We start from the raw sequence: 18,364 nt of genomic DNA, 5'->3' as shown, positions 1-18,364 counted from the left end.
AGTACTGTAGCTTGAGATGAATCAGTAGTGTAATGCTGCTCTAATTATCTCTGGTTCCACTATCCCTCAGGGCTGTTCCCTTGCCTGATGTGTCAAGATCAATAACCTTTCTACAAATTAAAAGGACTGCAAATGCTAACAAGTGGCGCTGGAGGTAGAAATTGTAACCTCAGAATTTGCAGGAGCTACAAACCACAACATAATTATTTGTAAAGGAACATCATTCTGAACATTTCATCGTAGACTTGTCTGTAGGGAGGATGGTCCTTATTAAGCATACCAACTTACTCTGAAGAATTCTTTTGTTGACCCTGAGTCCAGTGTTCCATATGCAATTTCGGTTTGTTTGGCAAGGTCTTCTGCACTTTCTATGGGCGAGACCATTCGCTCAACAGTCAAGAAAGCAGCGAGATTAGCAGTGTATGACGAAATAATGATGAGTGTGAAGAACCACCAAACACCTCCAACAATGCGACCTGAGAGGGATCTAAACACGAATAAGATAATGCACATTTTCCTATCTCTTATGCCAAGGAGAGAAAGAAAAAGAGAGAGTGAGAGATATCATTATTACTGGGTATTTATTAATAAATAACGGTCAATGGGTGTGAGATTTTATAAGTTTAATATACCACTGTATATTTCATAATAACCCGCCCGTCATAAATGACGAGGCCTATAATATACAATGTAGTATATAAACAGTGCTATTTGTACATGGCATTGCGAATACTCTAGTGCTTATTCTCTTCATACTTTTTAATACAGGAAATTGCTGCTAGACTGCACTATACAGGATTTATAACAAGTGTCGTCTATTTTCGGAGAGTGAAAACAGTAAAGCAAGGCGCGCTCTATTCTTCCTTCTCAAATATAAAACAAAACGCAAAGTCCCCACTCTCCCATGAGTGTACAATATGCTGCAGGTAGTATTGGAATGTTATTGCCACTCGTATGTAATTTGCCACTTATAGGGAAACAACCCCAGTACATATTCCTCCAGCTGTCTGGAAACCCGTAGTTTCAGGTAATTATTTAAGAAGCTGTACATAACAACAGAATTATTGGCAACCAATAAGTAATAAATAATACTTTCCATTTCGGTGCCACCGGTCACCTGAGGAAAATGCTGCGCAAAATTAATGAATATGTAGTCTTACACCACTTCTCTGATGTAAACACTTTGCCAAGTATACAGATGAGAAAACAGGCAGAAAAAAGATTGCTTCTGTTGCCATTGAAGTAAGTCATAGGGAGTTTTGCCATGAAATTCAAAGGGAGCAGGATTGAGCTCAGAGACATTGCCCACAGTATCATCCTTCCTCCCCTGTGTGTTATCTAAGCATATGTTCTGAAAGGAAACAGTACTCTTCAAAGCCTTATTTAGTGTAGCAAACACAATTGAGATACATACCATTTTATTTCATATACATTGTCTTAAAATACAACCTCATAATATGAAACGACAAAGGCTCTGGGAGCACGAATTAGTGCTACCACTTCTGGAAACCTGGCTTTGACTCCTGAATAGGCCACAAGCAGAAGTATGTTTGGTTGTTGAATAATATTCACATTGTACTGTATATAATACTGTTCATATTAACAGTGAATATTCTCCTGTTAATGAGAATATTATTTAATTAATCTTCACCACAGCTTTATGAGGTTGGTTGAAGAAGGATTATCAATATTTTACAAATTAGAAATCTGAAGTACATGGTTAATGGGCCTATCCTGCAGCCCTTACTCTGGCAAAACTTGACTTCAAGGAGACTCATCTGAGTAGAGGCTGCAGTACTAAGGCCAAAGGATAATTTAAAAAAAAAAACACATAAGTAATTTATGGCCAGATTTTAAATGGCTTCCTGGGATTTTCAAAAGCACCTAGGTGCCTAACACCCACTGATTTCAATGAACTTTTCTATTTTCAAAAGTGACTAAGGCCCAGATTTTTAAATGTAATTAGGTATTTCCGTGCTCAGCACTGCAACACCTAACTGACTTAGGAACCTAAATCTCCTTTTTAAAAGGGGTTGATGTTTCTAAATCAGTGAGGCATTGCAATGCTGAGCACAGCAATACTTAAATCTGGGATTTAGACACTTAAGAATCCAAGTCCCATTGACTTTTCAATGAGAAAGGCTTCTGAATTACCAATATCACTTTTGAAAATGGGACTTAGGATCCTAAGTCATTTAGAGACTTTTTGAAAATTTTATCTTAAGTGTCTTTCCTAAGACTGCACAAGAATTCAGTGTCAGAGACAAGGTGAGAACTTGGAAGTTCCTGATTTCAAATCCTATGTACTTGTCACTAGGTTGTCCTCATTGGGAACACTCACTTTTGCTGACATTTTACACAGGTGGAAGTCTGCCCAAGAAAGGGCTAAGAAATTGAATAGGAAGAATATATTTGAATTGAGCAGAACTTTCGAAGTTTTCATAATGTCTGATAACAAGATTGCTGTTTCTGGGTCATGATTTTGAGCAACAAATCCATACAACATTTTAAAAACAGAACAGAGGTATTTAAAAGGTAAAAAGATGATGCATTTTTAAGTTGGCTATTTCTCTTAGATGGCAAAGTGAATGTGTGATCCGGGATCCATGATTTTGCCTCTAGAGTGAGATTTTGAAAAATGCTCACTCAGCATTGGGCTAATTTTGTTCTCACTGAAATCAATGGGAGTTGTAATTACCACAGACTACAAGAGCCGCAGAGTTAGTGTTAGTGCAGAGTTAGACTCAGCGCTGAACACTTTTAAAAATCCCACTGTTAATGCTAAGTTTAGGCATCCACGTTGGAAAAAATTGGCCTTAATGTTTAATGAGCTGGTGGTGAGTGATTCAAATCAAAGTTTCTGCAGTTCTCCCCAGGATCTGGGGAAGTTTGGATGCTCAGGTCCAACCCTTGAAGTTTGGCAATTATATAGTATTTATCAGAAATAGTCACTAAAAGCATTTTCTGTCTTATACACAATGATATTCTGCAAGCAGTGACTGCACAATTTAATATGAAACAAAACTAGGACATTCATTCATGCAGGTCAGATAGCATACCTGCATGCTGTTACTACTGTGATACAATGGGCAAGGTTTAGTACTTGTACAGTTCCAATGAAGTCAATGAAATTGCCCCTATGTGTACAAGTTATCAGCAGACAAAATAAGTAACTGTTCCTGATTTATTTACACTGAAGTCTGAAAGGTACCAATAGTGATAAAATTCCTAAGCAGTTTCTCTAATACTCTTGCTGTAGTTTCTAAATGGAAAAACGCCACAAACAGTGAACTTCTACATAGCACCAGTAAAAGAAGAAAAGGAAAAATGTATGCACCTCGGCATCATGAGTGTTGAAGATAAAATGCAAAAGTTAAAAGATTTGACACGAACCTGGGGGAAATATCACATCCTTGTTGCATAAAGGCACCCAGGGAAAACCAGAGGCTGTTGAATATGCCAAACTCATTGGGAGGCTGATCACTCGGTCCTTCTTTCCCATCCTCTGGCTCTTCTGTGTGCCACTCATATGGGCTAAACCTGCTAACTAGGAACAGGACCACACTGACACCAATGTAGGCAAAGACTATGCACATCCAGATCTCATACGCCAAAGGGTCCAAGAAGGAAAACACTCCTGGTTTAGATTTCTGGGGCTTTTTGATCATAATGGATATCCCCAAACTCATAAAAGGCTTAGAAAAATCAATGACCTCTTCTCGTACCAAAGTGATGGTCAGAGGTGCAACAGCAATCTCTGCTTTCTAGAAGAAAAAGAAATATAGATGCATAGATTAATTGAATTTGGTTTATAAAATCATCTAAGCAGCTACTTCCAAAATTACAGCTTTAACACCAGCAAATTGTTAGGTTTATTTATGTTTTCTTTTCATTAATTTAATCAATTATTAAAATAAAATGCAGATTTATATTTGAATAGGAAGTATAGAGATAATTTAGTATACAGATAATGTGGAAGGCTCAGATACTATGGTGATGGGTTGCAGAATAAAATCCTAAAAAAGATCATTTGAGGCATCACCTAGGTTGTTAAAGTAAGTAAAAAAACAAGTAAACTTAAAACAAAATTATAATAATCACGCGATCCCCACCAAATGTGCAGAGTAATAGTTCTGACTACAAAACCATCAGATATAGTCAGAGATAACCAAATTTTCTGTCTGATATGATCCCTCCTGCAGGAAAAGAAGCAAATAAATGATCCCACTGTGTACTCCAAATAGTAGGAGAAATATAGAAATGAAGGAAAGAAACAAATTAAGGCCCAGATGCTGCAAAGATATAAGCCTGTAAAGTTTAGTATGTGCCTAAGTCTTTGTAGGATCAGGGCATTCATACGTTTGTTTTGGTGTTACCTTAGATCATGTTAAAAGGCAGCATGTCAGGAATGGAAATGAAAAAGCATGGTGCTTCCATCCACCACCTTTACAGTTGATGGGGAAAACCTGAATTTGAGACGAACACATGAATACGTGGATCTAGTATGTTTATATTGGAAATTCCAATCCTGACTGGGTTTCTAGGCGAGTCTCTAACACGAATACTTAATAAAAATAAATAATGTATACCTTGGTTTATGAGAAAATAAGATATTGGCCTAAATTTCTCTCTTGTCTCCTTAATAAGTACAAGTATGATAGAGCTGGTGATAAGTTAGTTCTTCCCACAGGAAGCATAGAAAAGTCCCATAGGGTCAAATTCCAGACCCCTATGCAAAGCCTGAGTTGAATAGTTTTGTACAGGGAATCTCTCTGGGATTCATTTGGAATAAATCCTCACTCCCCAGGAGTGGAGCTCGAGCATTGCCTTTGTACAGGGGTGACTGTAGTTCACGGATGCAGCCTTGCCCCCACTTGGATGTTTTGGCCAGTGGGTCTGCATAGACACTCTATCAAAAAAGATGAAATCGCTATGCATGGTTATCCTTCATGAATGAAAAAACAGTATCTGTCATGCTGTCTGCTATCATGTAGCCTATTTGTATTATGCCAGGTTGCTTAGATTTGTTAATTTAGGCCTGGAATAAAATTCTCTTATAAAAGTAAAAGATCTTGTGGAGGGAGGTCATGCTGATGCAGCACACTGACTACACTGATGGATGTTTTATAACAGCAGACTGATGTGTGTGGCTAACACACATTCTCAGCATGCACTGTAATGGTTCCATAGATGATGACTGGGTATTATCTGTTGTATGCATGTGTATTTGATATTTCCCTAACATGATTTTTTTATTTTATGGGCCTAAAACACTTAATACATTGTGAAAAACACGGTGAGCAATTGCTGCATCTGGCCCAGGAGCTAGGCTCTAAGGGCTAAATTCTGACTTTTGCAGCCGGAGGCATGGAATGGGTCAGGGCAGCAGAGATGTGGCAACTGGGTGGTGGTACTGTGAACCATCTCTGCCATCCACCACACTTCCCTCCAGGTGATATAATGAGAGGGCAGGTCCCTCACATTTCAACCAACCTGACTGGCCATGCTTTGTCTAAGATATGGAGCATTACTGGATGTGTTAGTTGGGCCACTATTGTGCTCAGGGGCTTAAATCTGTACTCTTTGAAATCAAGGGGAAAACGCTCACAGAGATCAATGGTGCAGAGTAATACCCTGGGACTGTTAGTGGCAGCATTCTGCCTGGCTCCCTTGTGCATGTGATGAATAGTGTCCCTGTGTTGTCCTTCTCTCATCCCCAAGACATCCATAAGGGGCAGCCAAGACTGACTCCCAAGCCTCCATGACATTAGTGTCTTAATTTTCTTGTATAAGTACTAAAATGCTGCAAATTCATGTTATGGACAAGCATCCTTAAAAATGCGGTTCATAGGCCACAATTTAGCAATACACTTAAAATGTTTAGCACGTGATTAAGGCCATGCCAACTCAGCAAAGTACTTAAGCACATGCTTAAGTCCTATTGACTTCAATGGGATGTAAGCACATGATGAAAGTTAAGCATGTGCTTAAATGCTTTGCTGAATTAACCTCTGAGCAAGTTGATTGTATGATACAAAACCAGAAAGAAAATCTGAAATGCTATAAGTTTTTGTACTCCTGTAAAATTTGAAATGCCTAAAAACTCTTAAAATTAAAAAAAAATCTATATGTTAAAAATAGTTCAGGAATGAGACACATTCCAGCTAGAAGGAAGTTTTGTAGCCAAATGATAAACCTCTGAAAATGGAGACTTATACTAGAAATTCTGCCAGATCCTTAGATTATATCTGCACTTGAAAGTCCCACTGTACAGTTTTAACCTAAGCACCAACTGAAAATAATTATACATCAAGCCGTAATTTTTTCATTGTGCAAATCTGAAACAATATAAGCTAAAATCATCCCTAATATAACTTCACTGAGTTCAACTGGAATTAAAGCAACAATGGATTTGACCTAGTTTATCTATACACATTCATGCACACATATGTACATGAAGAGTCTTTTGAAGAATGTGTGTGTAATGGGTTGTCCCTTAGAGGCAACCATACAGCTGTAATCTGAGCCTTTTAGAACTTTTGATAATATGAGTTATTAGAGTGTGAAATAAGACAGCTTGAATTCAGCCACTGAAAATGCTGAACCAATTTCATAGCAACAATTTGTTCTGAAATATGTTTGAAAATCTCACTTGCTTGCATGGCAGCCATTAGAGCAATACCTGTATTTTGGGTAAACATTACAACAGCATTGTCAACTCTCACAATTTTATTGCAAATCTCCCAATATTGGTGGTTTTATTATAGCCCTAGCTCTTGGAGAGCTGTGATTACATGAGAATGTCAGTTTTCATTAAAGCAAGGAAGTTTCTCAAAAGCCAAAAAGTAAAGAAAAAGAACCCTATATATATATTTATATATACACACATATATACAATCTCAAGATTTTTAAGCTAATCTCATGATTTATTGGGCCTCACTCATGATTTCAGAAAACTGGGGTTGGCAGTATCATTATGTTTTGTCTACTTGGTGAAACAGCCCACGATTACTCTAAATGTTGCTTGTTTTCTCTAAGATGCATTTCTCACACATACAAATCCCCTCTTTGCAGAAGAACAGTTTAATTGCTGAATTTGAACACCATGCTATATCTTCTTTTGTCTGAAGTTTCAGTTACTGTGAGCATGAATGGCTAATGCAGCACTCTCATAATTAGGTTTCAGAGTAGCAGCCATGTTAGTCTGTATTCGCAAAAAGAAAAGGAGTACTTGTGGCACCTTAGAGACTAACCCATTTATTTGACCATAAGCTTTCGTGAGCGACAAGTGAGCTGTAGCTCACGAAAGCTTATGCTCAAATAAATTGGTTAGTCTCATAATTAGATATCTGAAAGATTCAGAGAAACTTCTAGTCTTCTGTATACTGACAATAACTTGCCATATTTAATAACTCTCACTGTAAGTAGTAGACTTGATTATTGGTCTGAAAAAGTATCACCTAAGACTTGATTTCTCCGTAGCCAAACAGATACTGGGAGAATATCAGGGCTCCTGGTAAGTCTCTCAAGTTCTGTGATATTAGGTGGAGTGGTGATGAAGCAGGGTTTTTAGATATCAATTAACTGGATTTATTTTTAGCTGCCAGAGTCTGTCCACAAAACTTGGCGGTGTCTGGAGTGATTTTCACAAGTATACTGTTTTGCACATTAGGGCATGCATAAACCCTTATTCTGATGAGGATTGGTGTCTGGGTAATCTAAGGAAGATGTTCTTATAGTTATTTCAGTATGATGTGTTCACCAAAATATTAAACCTCCTACTTTATAGTTTCCCCAGAAAAAGTAAAGAGATACAATTATGGATTTAAGTGATTACTAAAAGGAACACGAGTCTATACAAATAATGACTCAACATTTTTGAACCCCTATTTTACAAAATAATTGGGGACAGAGGAGTTCATAAAATTGAAAAGTTAATAAAATTGAACCTCTCAAAATTACAGTAGGTATGGTGCATACATTTCAGTATGGTGTAGGCATCACTTTTTTCTTATCCTTCAAAGCACTGCAAAGTGCTTTCCAATGCACTGAAGGCATCGGTATGTAAAGGGATGTTGACTTGTTCTTCATCAACACCTCTTTCATATAACTGGCTGTTCATAAAATCCAGTTTCTACTTTATTTTGTGCCTGGTGAAACTGGAGTTTTGCTGAACAGCGACAACATAAACTTGAAAATCCTACATCTATGACAATATTTCAGTCCAGGCTACATTACTATTGAGCATGGATGGGTTATGGATCCTTCAGACTTTAGGTATCATGGCAAGATTAGGTCTGATGCTAAGGACAGTTTTATTTGCTGGAGAGCTATATTTCATCCCTATGAGTACATATAATATTTAGTCATTCCCCTGACCACCACTCATATTATGCTGTCTTAAAATAAGCACATAAAAATATGAACTCTAGAATCCCATCACTTCTCAGACTTTGACAGAAATGGGTAATGACCTTCTTATTCCTTACACAGTGAAAGAATAACATGCTGTGTCAGGAGAATGAATATTTAATTGGGGTTGACTGCTAGTGCATCTAGAAACACCTGTTGCAAATCGCCAACGGCATTCATCACCACAAGGTGCTTCTGTGAATAAGCTAGTTATCAAGGGTTGTAGAGTATTGTCGAGACTATTACTGTCATTCAGATAGATCAGGAGAGTAGACTGGGATTTCTAGATAGCATTTATGGAGTCCAAGAAACCCCCAACCAAAACAAACCCCTAGAAAAATAAACATTACAACAATGCATGCATAGTTCTCCCCTGGGTAGAGGATAAGAGGGAGAACAAATTGTATGTGACAGATGTCAGTCACATCACTTAATACACTACTGGAAGGTGCTCAAGATACTCTAGCGGTTGGGGGTGGAGGATCTCTCCCCACCCCCTCCTATGGAGATCCTAAACAGCTACCTACTTGGGCTGAGCAGTGGGAACAAGAGCTGGCCCTTAATGCTGCCGTATGTTGTTATGAAGATGGGATCCAACATGCTGATACAAACTCTGGAAATAATAGCAGTACATAAAGGCAGAGATAGCAAGCACACTATCCTTTGTTCTTCTAGCACAGCCAGTTGGTGTGCTTTATGGTGGCCTCATTCACACTCCAATAGTCCACTCCTAGAACCAAATTGAGTCTCCATTTTCCCTAAATGATAACAAGGGAACTGCACAAGAACTACTGCACTCAATTGCTAAGTGTCATGAGACTTTTCATCACTTTCCTCCCCGACAGAAAAATAAGTATTTATCACATGTATGGGGTGTCTGGTTCACACAGTTCATTTGCAACCCTGGATATCACACACAGGTTTCATGCTTTTCATTTCTATTGAAGTTAGCATCTAGCTGGCACTAATTCTTGTTTCAGCTTGCGAAATACTCTTGGTATTTTTGGTCAGTACTGCAGCTGGTTGCCTATAATGAGATAGATTATTTAAGGACAAATAGGCTTCAAACTCTGCTAGGAAGTTCTCTGAATTGGTTCTAACTATATGGAGGGCCAACATCTCTCTCATGATTCAGCTATAGTGGGTGCACTTAAAAAGTTTCTACTAGCTCTTCATATATTTTATGAAATATCTCTCAATCTATTTAAAGTTTTCTAACATTTTGGACCAGATCCTCAACTGGTGCATCTCCAATTAAGTCAACGGGACTATGCTGATTAACACCACTTGACAATTTGTTTCTTCATTTGCAACTACTGTAATAAAGACATTCTGCTAAATTCTCATGTTTTACTTTCCTGATAGAATTTTACAGTTGTGTTGCCTTCACGCTGCTAGAGAAGAGGCTCACACTTTAGATGGTGTTCAGGCAGTCTTCCCACATTTTAAAAACAGAGACGGGGATAGGCCCTTGGGAACTGCACAGGTAGGTTCTTCTTTGCACAGGTAATCTCCCTATTCTCATGTGGAAAGAGAGATCAGCAACATCTGTGGCACCATCTCCCACTCTCCTGAAGTGCATGGACAGCCCCAGGGTCCATGCCTGGGGGTTCCAAGAGCTGCTGTCTGTCAGGGAAAATCTGGCAAAACTGCACGATTGGAACCAGGCTCCTGGGGAGCTGGAAAGAGGCACAGGGCTTTGGTATGCGTGGTCCTGGCCTTCATTGTAATTGCATGGATCCTGGGAAATTTGTGGAGTTTAGGGTGAAACTCTGTTCACTCAGTTTTTCTTTTCTTTTCTTTTCTTTTCTTTTCTTTTCTTTTCTTTTCTTTTCTTTTCTTTATAGACTGGTTCAGGCCATCTTCACAGCAGTGCATACTAGTGTAAATCTTGTCACTTAGATAATTTCAGGATTATTTTAATTTATCACCAAGATGAAGAGCCACTAGGTGGCTCTCTGAGCCTTCTCTATGTTTGGTAATCATAGACGCTGCAAGTCTCCTTAGATATTTTCCCATCTTTTTGGAACCACAACCTGTTTCTTTCAATGTTCCTATTTTATCTGTATTCAGGAATCTTACTTTTTTTTGCTATTCTGAGAAGACTTTCCATGGATCATGACAGAATGTGCAGTCATAGTTTCAGAACTAGTTAGTTTCACTCTTAAATCCTATCATTGATGCCATCCTTCTGAAAAATGCTGGTTTTATTTTGAGTAATCTAGTTGTGGATCACACTGACAACACATTGCCGTGTGGATTCTCCATCATTTGAAATCTTTAGAACAAGACTTTGTGTCTTTCTGAAAGATATACCCCATTCAATGCTGAGTTATTGGGCTTGAGGCAGGAGTAACATGGTGAAATTCTATTGCCTGGGTTTTGCAGGAGATCAGACTGGATGATCACAATAGTCTAATATTAATTTTTCAATCTGTGAACCTAAGGAAAATGCCCAAACTGTAAAATCTACTAATATTAAGAAGAAACAACTTATCTGAGTAAATAGTAGAACACGTAAAATATCTGTGATTTTAACTTGAAAATAACAAAGCACTATGAATGCTCAAACTGAATTCTGGTTATTTTCTTTTTTTCTTTGCCCCAGATCAAATGAAATGCATATATACTTCGAATATTATGACTAATGTTATGAGAAGTTAAATCCTACTTCAAAAATTAGTATGCTTACCCCATAAACAAGTTCTCCCACCATCCCATTCCAGATTTTTGTCTCTGGATCCCTTGCTCCATATTTTCCATCAGGGACAATGGCAATTTTGTACTTGATACCAATATGTTTTGCAATTTCTGATGCCAGATCTACACAGTATCCTTCATACTTGTCATTCCCTTCAAATGTATCATGATTTTTCTTGAACATAACATATGGGGCTTCCTATAATGAAAGAAGTAGAACTGTAAAGGAGAAGTATACAGCATAGACTCTGAACAGCAACATGTAATCTGCTGATTGAACACTATATGTATTTTATCAAAAGCTCACAGATAGCATTAGCACATGTATACTTCCAAGCACTAACAGAAATCCATTTATATGAATATATTCTATTTACATTATTAACTTGCTTATATATGTTATAAAATCAGCCTTAAAAACCCCTTTTACTATAAACACACACAATTCAAGCATTTATATAAAATTTACCATTTTAAGTGAGAGAGCTCACAACAGAAATTTGCCATATATCATAAGCTAAAAGGCTGACTAACGATTGGAGCTCTACGTAATGCAAATGCATGTTGGATAATGTAAGGACATAATCTAACCTTTTTGACTTAACCATGTACATCCTTTCACTTGCTGGAGATTCTCTACGTTTATAGTCAGATGCATAGTCTGGTTGGTTATTTGCTTTCCATTGTTTAAAATATTTGGCCATGCCTTGGCTACTAGAAGGCAATTTGCATTTTAACAGAAATCACTAATATGGTCATGAGGAAATACCTACTTTCCCCCTTACACAGACAGTGCAGGTTCTACATGGTTTCTTGGGATGCACCAAAGAATATGCACAGACAAGCGTAATGTTAGAAGAATGCTGTCTTTGCATACTGTATGCAAAAAAAAAAATAATGGTAGAGTCATTCTAAAACATAAATGAGCTAGAAAATTGCAAGTAAAATTGTCTCAGAAAAATGGATATTATGTTCTGTATGCAAATTACACTGTAATGATAATGTATGGTATGTGATTGCACAAAATGAAATGTCACAATATTCCCATATTATTGTATTGCCTTTTTTTGACACCCTGTGGATTCAGAATTTAGTATTTTTCTTTTTATGAAAATTATAATACATGATATCTTCAATTATTTTATATAATCTTTTTTAATAATCAGTTCAAAGTACATACTTGCCATTAAAGTAACCATTTGCCAAAAGTCTACCTCATAAAAACATCCGAGTCACCACAGTTTTCTCCTCTCCTCAGAATAGAAGATACCTGTGATAAAAGTTGGCAAATGTGGATTCTTTAATGGTGATCACTGTAGCCCTCTTCCATACTCACATCTTTTACTGCATGCCTAATTAGAACATAGGCAAAAGTAAAAGTACAATTGTGTACATTAAGTATTCTTCATTGAAATTATCACATGGACATCATGTGTAAGCAGCAGCAATTTTGTAGTGTGATATCCCGACACCAAATGTGACAGGGAAATTGTTTAAGCTAACCGTAATATAAGCACCCGGTATCTGTATATATTTCAGGTTAAATTCTGCCTTTAGACACTGACATACATTGATAGCAACTCAATCCTTGTATATGCATCCAAGAGCAGAATTTGACACAAACTTCTATGTTTTAGAAGAGGAAAAACAAGTGAGTTATGTATCTTTTTAGTGTCATTAGCCTTTTGTTTTTGTAAGTGCACCCCTTCTGTAACTTTGGTTGGTCCCATGGCTGCAGCAGAGTTTGAGAAAGAACACTGAATGTGTAATCTGAAAGGAAAGAGGCACATTGGTCAGCTTTTTCACTTAAGTTCAAGTTGCATGAGGAGAAGGTCCCCCGATTAAGGCCCAATACAACTCAGGGAGGGTGGAGAAAGCAATTCTCTCTTCAACCAGGGGCAGGTCTCTGAGCACATTATGCATGTGTTACCCTTAGCCATGCCTCTGGTCTGCCTCCCTAGTCGTCTCTTCAATGTTACCATGTCTGTGCTGTGCTCCTGGGGTGGAGTCCCCCTCCATGGCTTTTCTGTGACCCTTTTTGCTTTTGAGGTCTTTTGTAGTTTAGAGTGTTTGCCACTAAGGATAGCAAAAAAGGCCCTAAGCATAGAAAAGTGTCCATGATGACTTTGGACGCTGACTTGCAAAGTCATATCCTGACTGGGCAGGTGATGTTCTATGCATCTTTAAATCCCCCCCGGAAACTGGAGGATGACAACAACAGATCACACGTGAACCTCTGGAGGGCTGGAGTTTATGAAGCCACTGCTAGGACTCATGCAGTAGTGCAATGCGTTACTTTAGTTGTACTGTGCATGACATAATACATTCTGGATACTGAAGGAAAACCACCGCACAGTGTCACTTGCTATTCAGGTCAATTTCTAAAAGGGGTAGTCAGCACTCCCTCCCACCAGTGCTGTCTTTTGCAGGCCAGGAATGGGGGGGATGGATGGCAACGCCCTTGGCCTGACCCAGACATACCTTCCTTAGGGTGGTAAGTGCTGCCAATTATGCTAGCCTGCACCCATTCCTGGCATTCCCATCCACTGTTAAGTCAATCACATCCCTTTTGTGTGCAGACAGAGGAGAAGAGGGGTGGGAGGAAGGAGCTCCTTACACCCCCAATCTCCTTACACAGGGCTCAGTTCAGGAAGGTACGTAAGCACATGACTAAGACGAGTGGCCTCATTGACTCCGCGGGACTATTCACACGCTTAAAGTTAGGAATGCGTTTAGGTACCTTCCTGTTCATCTGTGCAGTGCCAACTGTAATTTGGGCCTCTCCATACACCCATTCTGTAAACAAAACTGACAAAAAAAAATAAGGAAACCAAGGGCAAAGGTGAACCACCGCTTTGCAGTGGCTTTAGTTAAACAGTCCTAGCATTAGCTAAAAATGTGGCTAGGCCTGGTCAGATTTCCCTCCTTCACGTAACCTCCTTATAACCTTCAACTGCACTGACCTGGCACCTTTTCATTTTTTACTCTCTTTTAAAAAAGCTGAGTCAGAGACTGGTTAAACTGCTGGATTCAGCTTTTCTTGAACAAAACACAACATGTAACGTTAAATACACACTGGGCACAAGCTGCTTCAGGCAGGTGCCGAGTGTGGAGGAAGCCCGGAGGACGCCACTTCAACATCCCCTCCCCACTCAGCACTCAGCCACTGACTCTCCATGTGTTCCTCCCTGCGGGCTGGACTGCTTTGAAGGTGTAAACTTGAAAGAGTAAAATAAATTGGAAACTCTGTTTACTCCTGATCTTCCTTTTAAAAAGGTGAACTCAATCTTCACATCTGTTCATGCTCCTGTGAAGAACTGCTGAAGAAAGGTGTTGTTGGGGGATCAGGAGGGACATGATGGGATCTCAGTGAAGGCAGTACCATCCAGTGGATAGAGCACTGGACTGGAACTCAAGAAACCTGGTCAGGAAATCTTGGTCAAGTCACTTCACTTCTTTGTGCTTTTCTTTCCCCTTCCACCCTCTGTCAGTTTTACCTATTTAGACTGTACTTTTTGAGGCAGAGCCTGGCTCTTACTATGTGTTTGTACAGTGCCTAGAACAATGCAACCCTGATCTTAGTTGGAAAGAACAATAGAGTGAAACCCACAAATGTGAAATAATACAATTAAAGTAGCAGGAACACTACTACCTTTCTCTTGCTAGGTTGTCCTCTCCTTTCTACTACTTTATGTAGGATATATTAAAAATGAAAAAAATATTTTAAAAATGTGTCTACCATATGAGCTATATTATAGTTAGAGATATGCTCAAACTACAAACTTAATGTTTAGGGATATTTGGATCAGGCATTCAGTCTGATGCATTATTATGATAAGGTCCATTTTCACATTCAGATCAGAAAGTGGGCTTGAATTTCCACTTAAAAGTTTGGGGGTGTTTGGATCCAGTGTTTTGTTGCAGCCTCTAATTATAATAGCATTAGGACACGAAAGGGCAAGTTTTACTGGATCATTAACCTACACATTGTATAGATGACATTGCAAGCTCACACACTGTAATGATGACACATATTAATAATCGATAAAACACACCTAGTAATATCTTAATGCTAAATTCTATTTATCCATTGAGATAGATCGATTATTCTATAGAATCTCTTGCAGAAGACAGTCACAATTACAGTTTAGGACTATAAACTCTAACCTACTAATGAAAACACAGATGTGAATTATTAAGTGCAAAATATGCTATTGTTGAAAGGGACTTAATATTGTAATGTTTGAGCTGTTTAATGATAATCTGTAGGAAAGTAAATTACATACAAAGTCCACATTGAAATGATCAATGATTAGCACTGAACATAGGTAGCTAAAATGACAAGCTTTACTTCTATATTCACAGTTCTATAACAATACTTAACATTTTGAAGTACAAGTGGGTGACTGAAACAAGTACCTTTACAGATAGAAACATATCATTCCATTACATTCCTGAAGATTCACGTGTACAGTAAAATGCCCACAATTAAAAATCAACTTTGTAATGGAAGTCAGAAAAAAACCACTAACCTTGACACTGTTTGGTTAAGGTTGGCCTATATTAATGAAGTCCCTTTTGTACTTTCTAAAACACTGCAAAAATAAATTATAATGTGGAAGAAAATATTTTTGTGCAAGGAAATGGCTCAGTTCTGCATTATTAATGGCTCAGTTCTGATAAAACTTCTGTTGAAGTGGGTGGGGATTCTAAAATGTACGATCAGTTTGTGGATGGTACATAATGCGGGATTTCTTCAGAACTACTTGACCAAGAAATGACATTAAGGGGCTTTGGTTTTGTTTTATTTAACCCCAGTGTTTCTTGGGTTCTAGGTTTTAATTTAGCCTTCTGATACCTATTATGTTGATATTATATTGAAGTCCTGTGCTGGAAAAAATGCTTAAAGCTTCACTGTACCATGCAATTCTTTAGCTTTAAACAATTAGTTTTTTGTCACTCCTACGGTTTTTGCAACCTTTTATATTAAAACTAAATATTAGTTAAATGAGAACATTTACTAGAATAGAGGTCTCCGTTTTTCACTCTAGCAATCTCCCAGGGGTATTTTTCTGTATGATAAATCAAAAATGTAAAATAAAATCTAAGCATATTTACTGCACTACAGGTGACCATAGTATTTTGCCAAAGTCGAAAGTATCAAACTTGTTTGTTTGGGTATGGAGCTAGTTCCTTTTATTACGTATCTTATATTTAATAATCAAATGTAAAATTACAGCAAATTAAGCATACATACAAAATGATAAGATAGTAAAGCTAAATAATCAGTGCTATATTACTTCACACAAAAATTAAAGCATGCCATGCTGACAACTCTTAAATCTTTTACTATGCCTAGATATTTGTCTTCCACAGACTGAAAAGCTTGACAGCATTGATCATAGAAGCTTTTCAGTTTAATACTGGAAGGAATGTATGCAGCCAAAATGATATTTTTCATGTACATTGAATCAGCTTTCCTTCAATATGAAGAGGGCAGTGAAGAGGTTACAAGTCCCTGTCTGGCATTTGCGACATGAGTAAAGTACAGGGAAGAGCAAAATGACAAGATTCTGAAATGTACTGTAGTTTAATATGTTGCTTTTTTGTGATTAAGAGCTTGTAGATTCTATATCTGTTGCCTTTGCAGATGACTATTAAGAACTGGGGGTCAAATTCTGCTTTCAGAGCCAACTATGCGGCTCCTACTGAAGTCAATGGGAGATACACATGACTAACCAAAGACAGAATTTTCCCATATATTTTTATTCTAACCAAATTATGATATATTTCTTTTGCATCTGGATATCAAAGCATTGAGCGGGTCACTTTAGGTCGATAGCTATATTTTCGGATAATTGTATTTATTCCAAAATGACATGCTGCATGAAAAACTGGGCATGCTTTGTAAAATTCATTCAGCTTCTTGGTTTGAAAAATGATACCACCAGTCCTTTTTACACATGGACTGGAAAACTTCTGCTAAAGATAACATTTATTATTCATATATGCAAACAGGACAGGTAAAGTCATACATCGAAAAAGTTCCCTCCTTCCCTCCCTCCCATTGTATAAGTTTCGCAAACAGGCATCCTTTTTATGTTTTGTTTACGTGCTTCTCCTAAGCTTGGAGCTATTTACAGAAATTACACTGTTCATTTATGGGAGCCTCAATTAAAGATATCAGGATTGATATGAGAGGAAAATTTTCAATTCAGAACTTGTTATTCACATCATTTTCTTCTCAGCTTGGAAAAGTTGAAGGTTAACGTCATCTGTTCTAGACATTTCAGAATAGTCACAGAGCTTTTCTTGGCGGTTCAGTGCCTGGCCATCCAGTCAGAGGAACAGTAATCCATATGGGAAAATTAGCTCAATGTTACTACACTGCAGGTTAATACTTGAGCCTTAGTTAGGAATGTTCGCAGCATCGTGGGACTCTTTTCTTCCTTGATCAATTTCTTAAAATAGGATTCTTCATCAGAGGCTGAAAAGAGGAGGACTGTACTGAAGTATAATTTTTCTATTACCGTGTCTTTTTTAGGAAAAAGATACATATATTTTTAAAAGTCCCATGCAAAAAATTACACAATTAGGTTAGGAGTTACACACTGAATTGCTGTATAGTACGTTGGTCGGTTTGCATCCCAGAATGATAACCTTCAATAGGAGATTTGTCAGGATCTAGTTAATGCATAAACCCTCATATATAATACAAACAATATGGTAGCTAACTGCATTCTTAGAATCAGAACATTTCCCAGCAACACTTACTTTTTCCCTTGGTTTATTTTCAACTCAACATCAATTTAGATAATTCTCCTTCAGAACACTGACATTACATAAAGAATATTTCTTCTCGTTAGAGACATACCTTATCCTGAATGGTTAAAAAAAAGTCTTGTCTAATGAGATAGGTGAAAAGGGCAGTGAACAGAGGTGTGAAATTTTTTAAATAATCAGGTAAAGGTCACCCTTTGCCAGTCTGCTTTGACAAGCATCAGCTTTAAAGGGCACATCTGACTTCAGAGGGAAAAATACGTTAGATATTCTGTTTAAAAGCTGTGTTTGTACGACTTCCTTTGAAAAAGTAATTTTGAAATCTATATATTTATTTCTTTTATAATGTGGATTAATGTAGTAATCACATCTTCCTCTCTTCTGAGGAATTCTTTAAAATGAATGACTATGCACCATTGAAAAATATTCAGCTAAAAATTAACTCTTTCTTTTCCATTGAAACATTGAACTT

General features: G+C 37.6%; 1 protein-coding gene across 11 annotated transcripts in view; it reads right to left on the bottom strand.

Moving 5' to 3' along the window:
* GRIA4 (glutamate ionotropic receptor AMPA type subunit 4) overlaps window positions 1-18,364 on the bottom strand; it is a 283,762-nt gene that overhangs the window by 49,798 nt on the left and 215,600 nt on the right. For 10 of the 11 annotated variants that reach the window (XR_007355785.2, XM_048844283.2, XM_075127061.1 and 7 more), the window contains 3 exons: window positions 11,105-11,311; window positions 3,394-3,764; window positions 289-487 (listed from right to left, as the gene is read on the bottom strand). Coding sequence is in view for 10 of the 11 variants with exons in the window: in XM_048844283.2 (XP_048700240.1) it covers window positions 289-487; window positions 3,394-3,764; window positions 11,105-11,311 (777 nt within the window). In the remaining variant the exon portion in view is untranslated. Of the gene's footprint in view, window positions 1-288; window positions 488-3,393; window positions 3,765-11,104; window positions 11,312-15,340; window positions 17,600-18,364 lie in introns of those variants that run through there. The other variant, XM_048844320.2, reaches the window with a different exon arrangement.

This window comes from Caretta caretta, chromosome 1 (genome assembly GCF_965140235.1).
Source record: "Caretta caretta isolate rCarCar2 chromosome 1, rCarCar1.hap1, whole genome shotgun sequence".
Taxonomy (NCBI): Eukaryota; Metazoa; Chordata; order Testudines; family Cheloniidae; genus Caretta; species Caretta caretta.
This window is presented reverse-complemented; position numbering and strand designations above follow the sequence as displayed.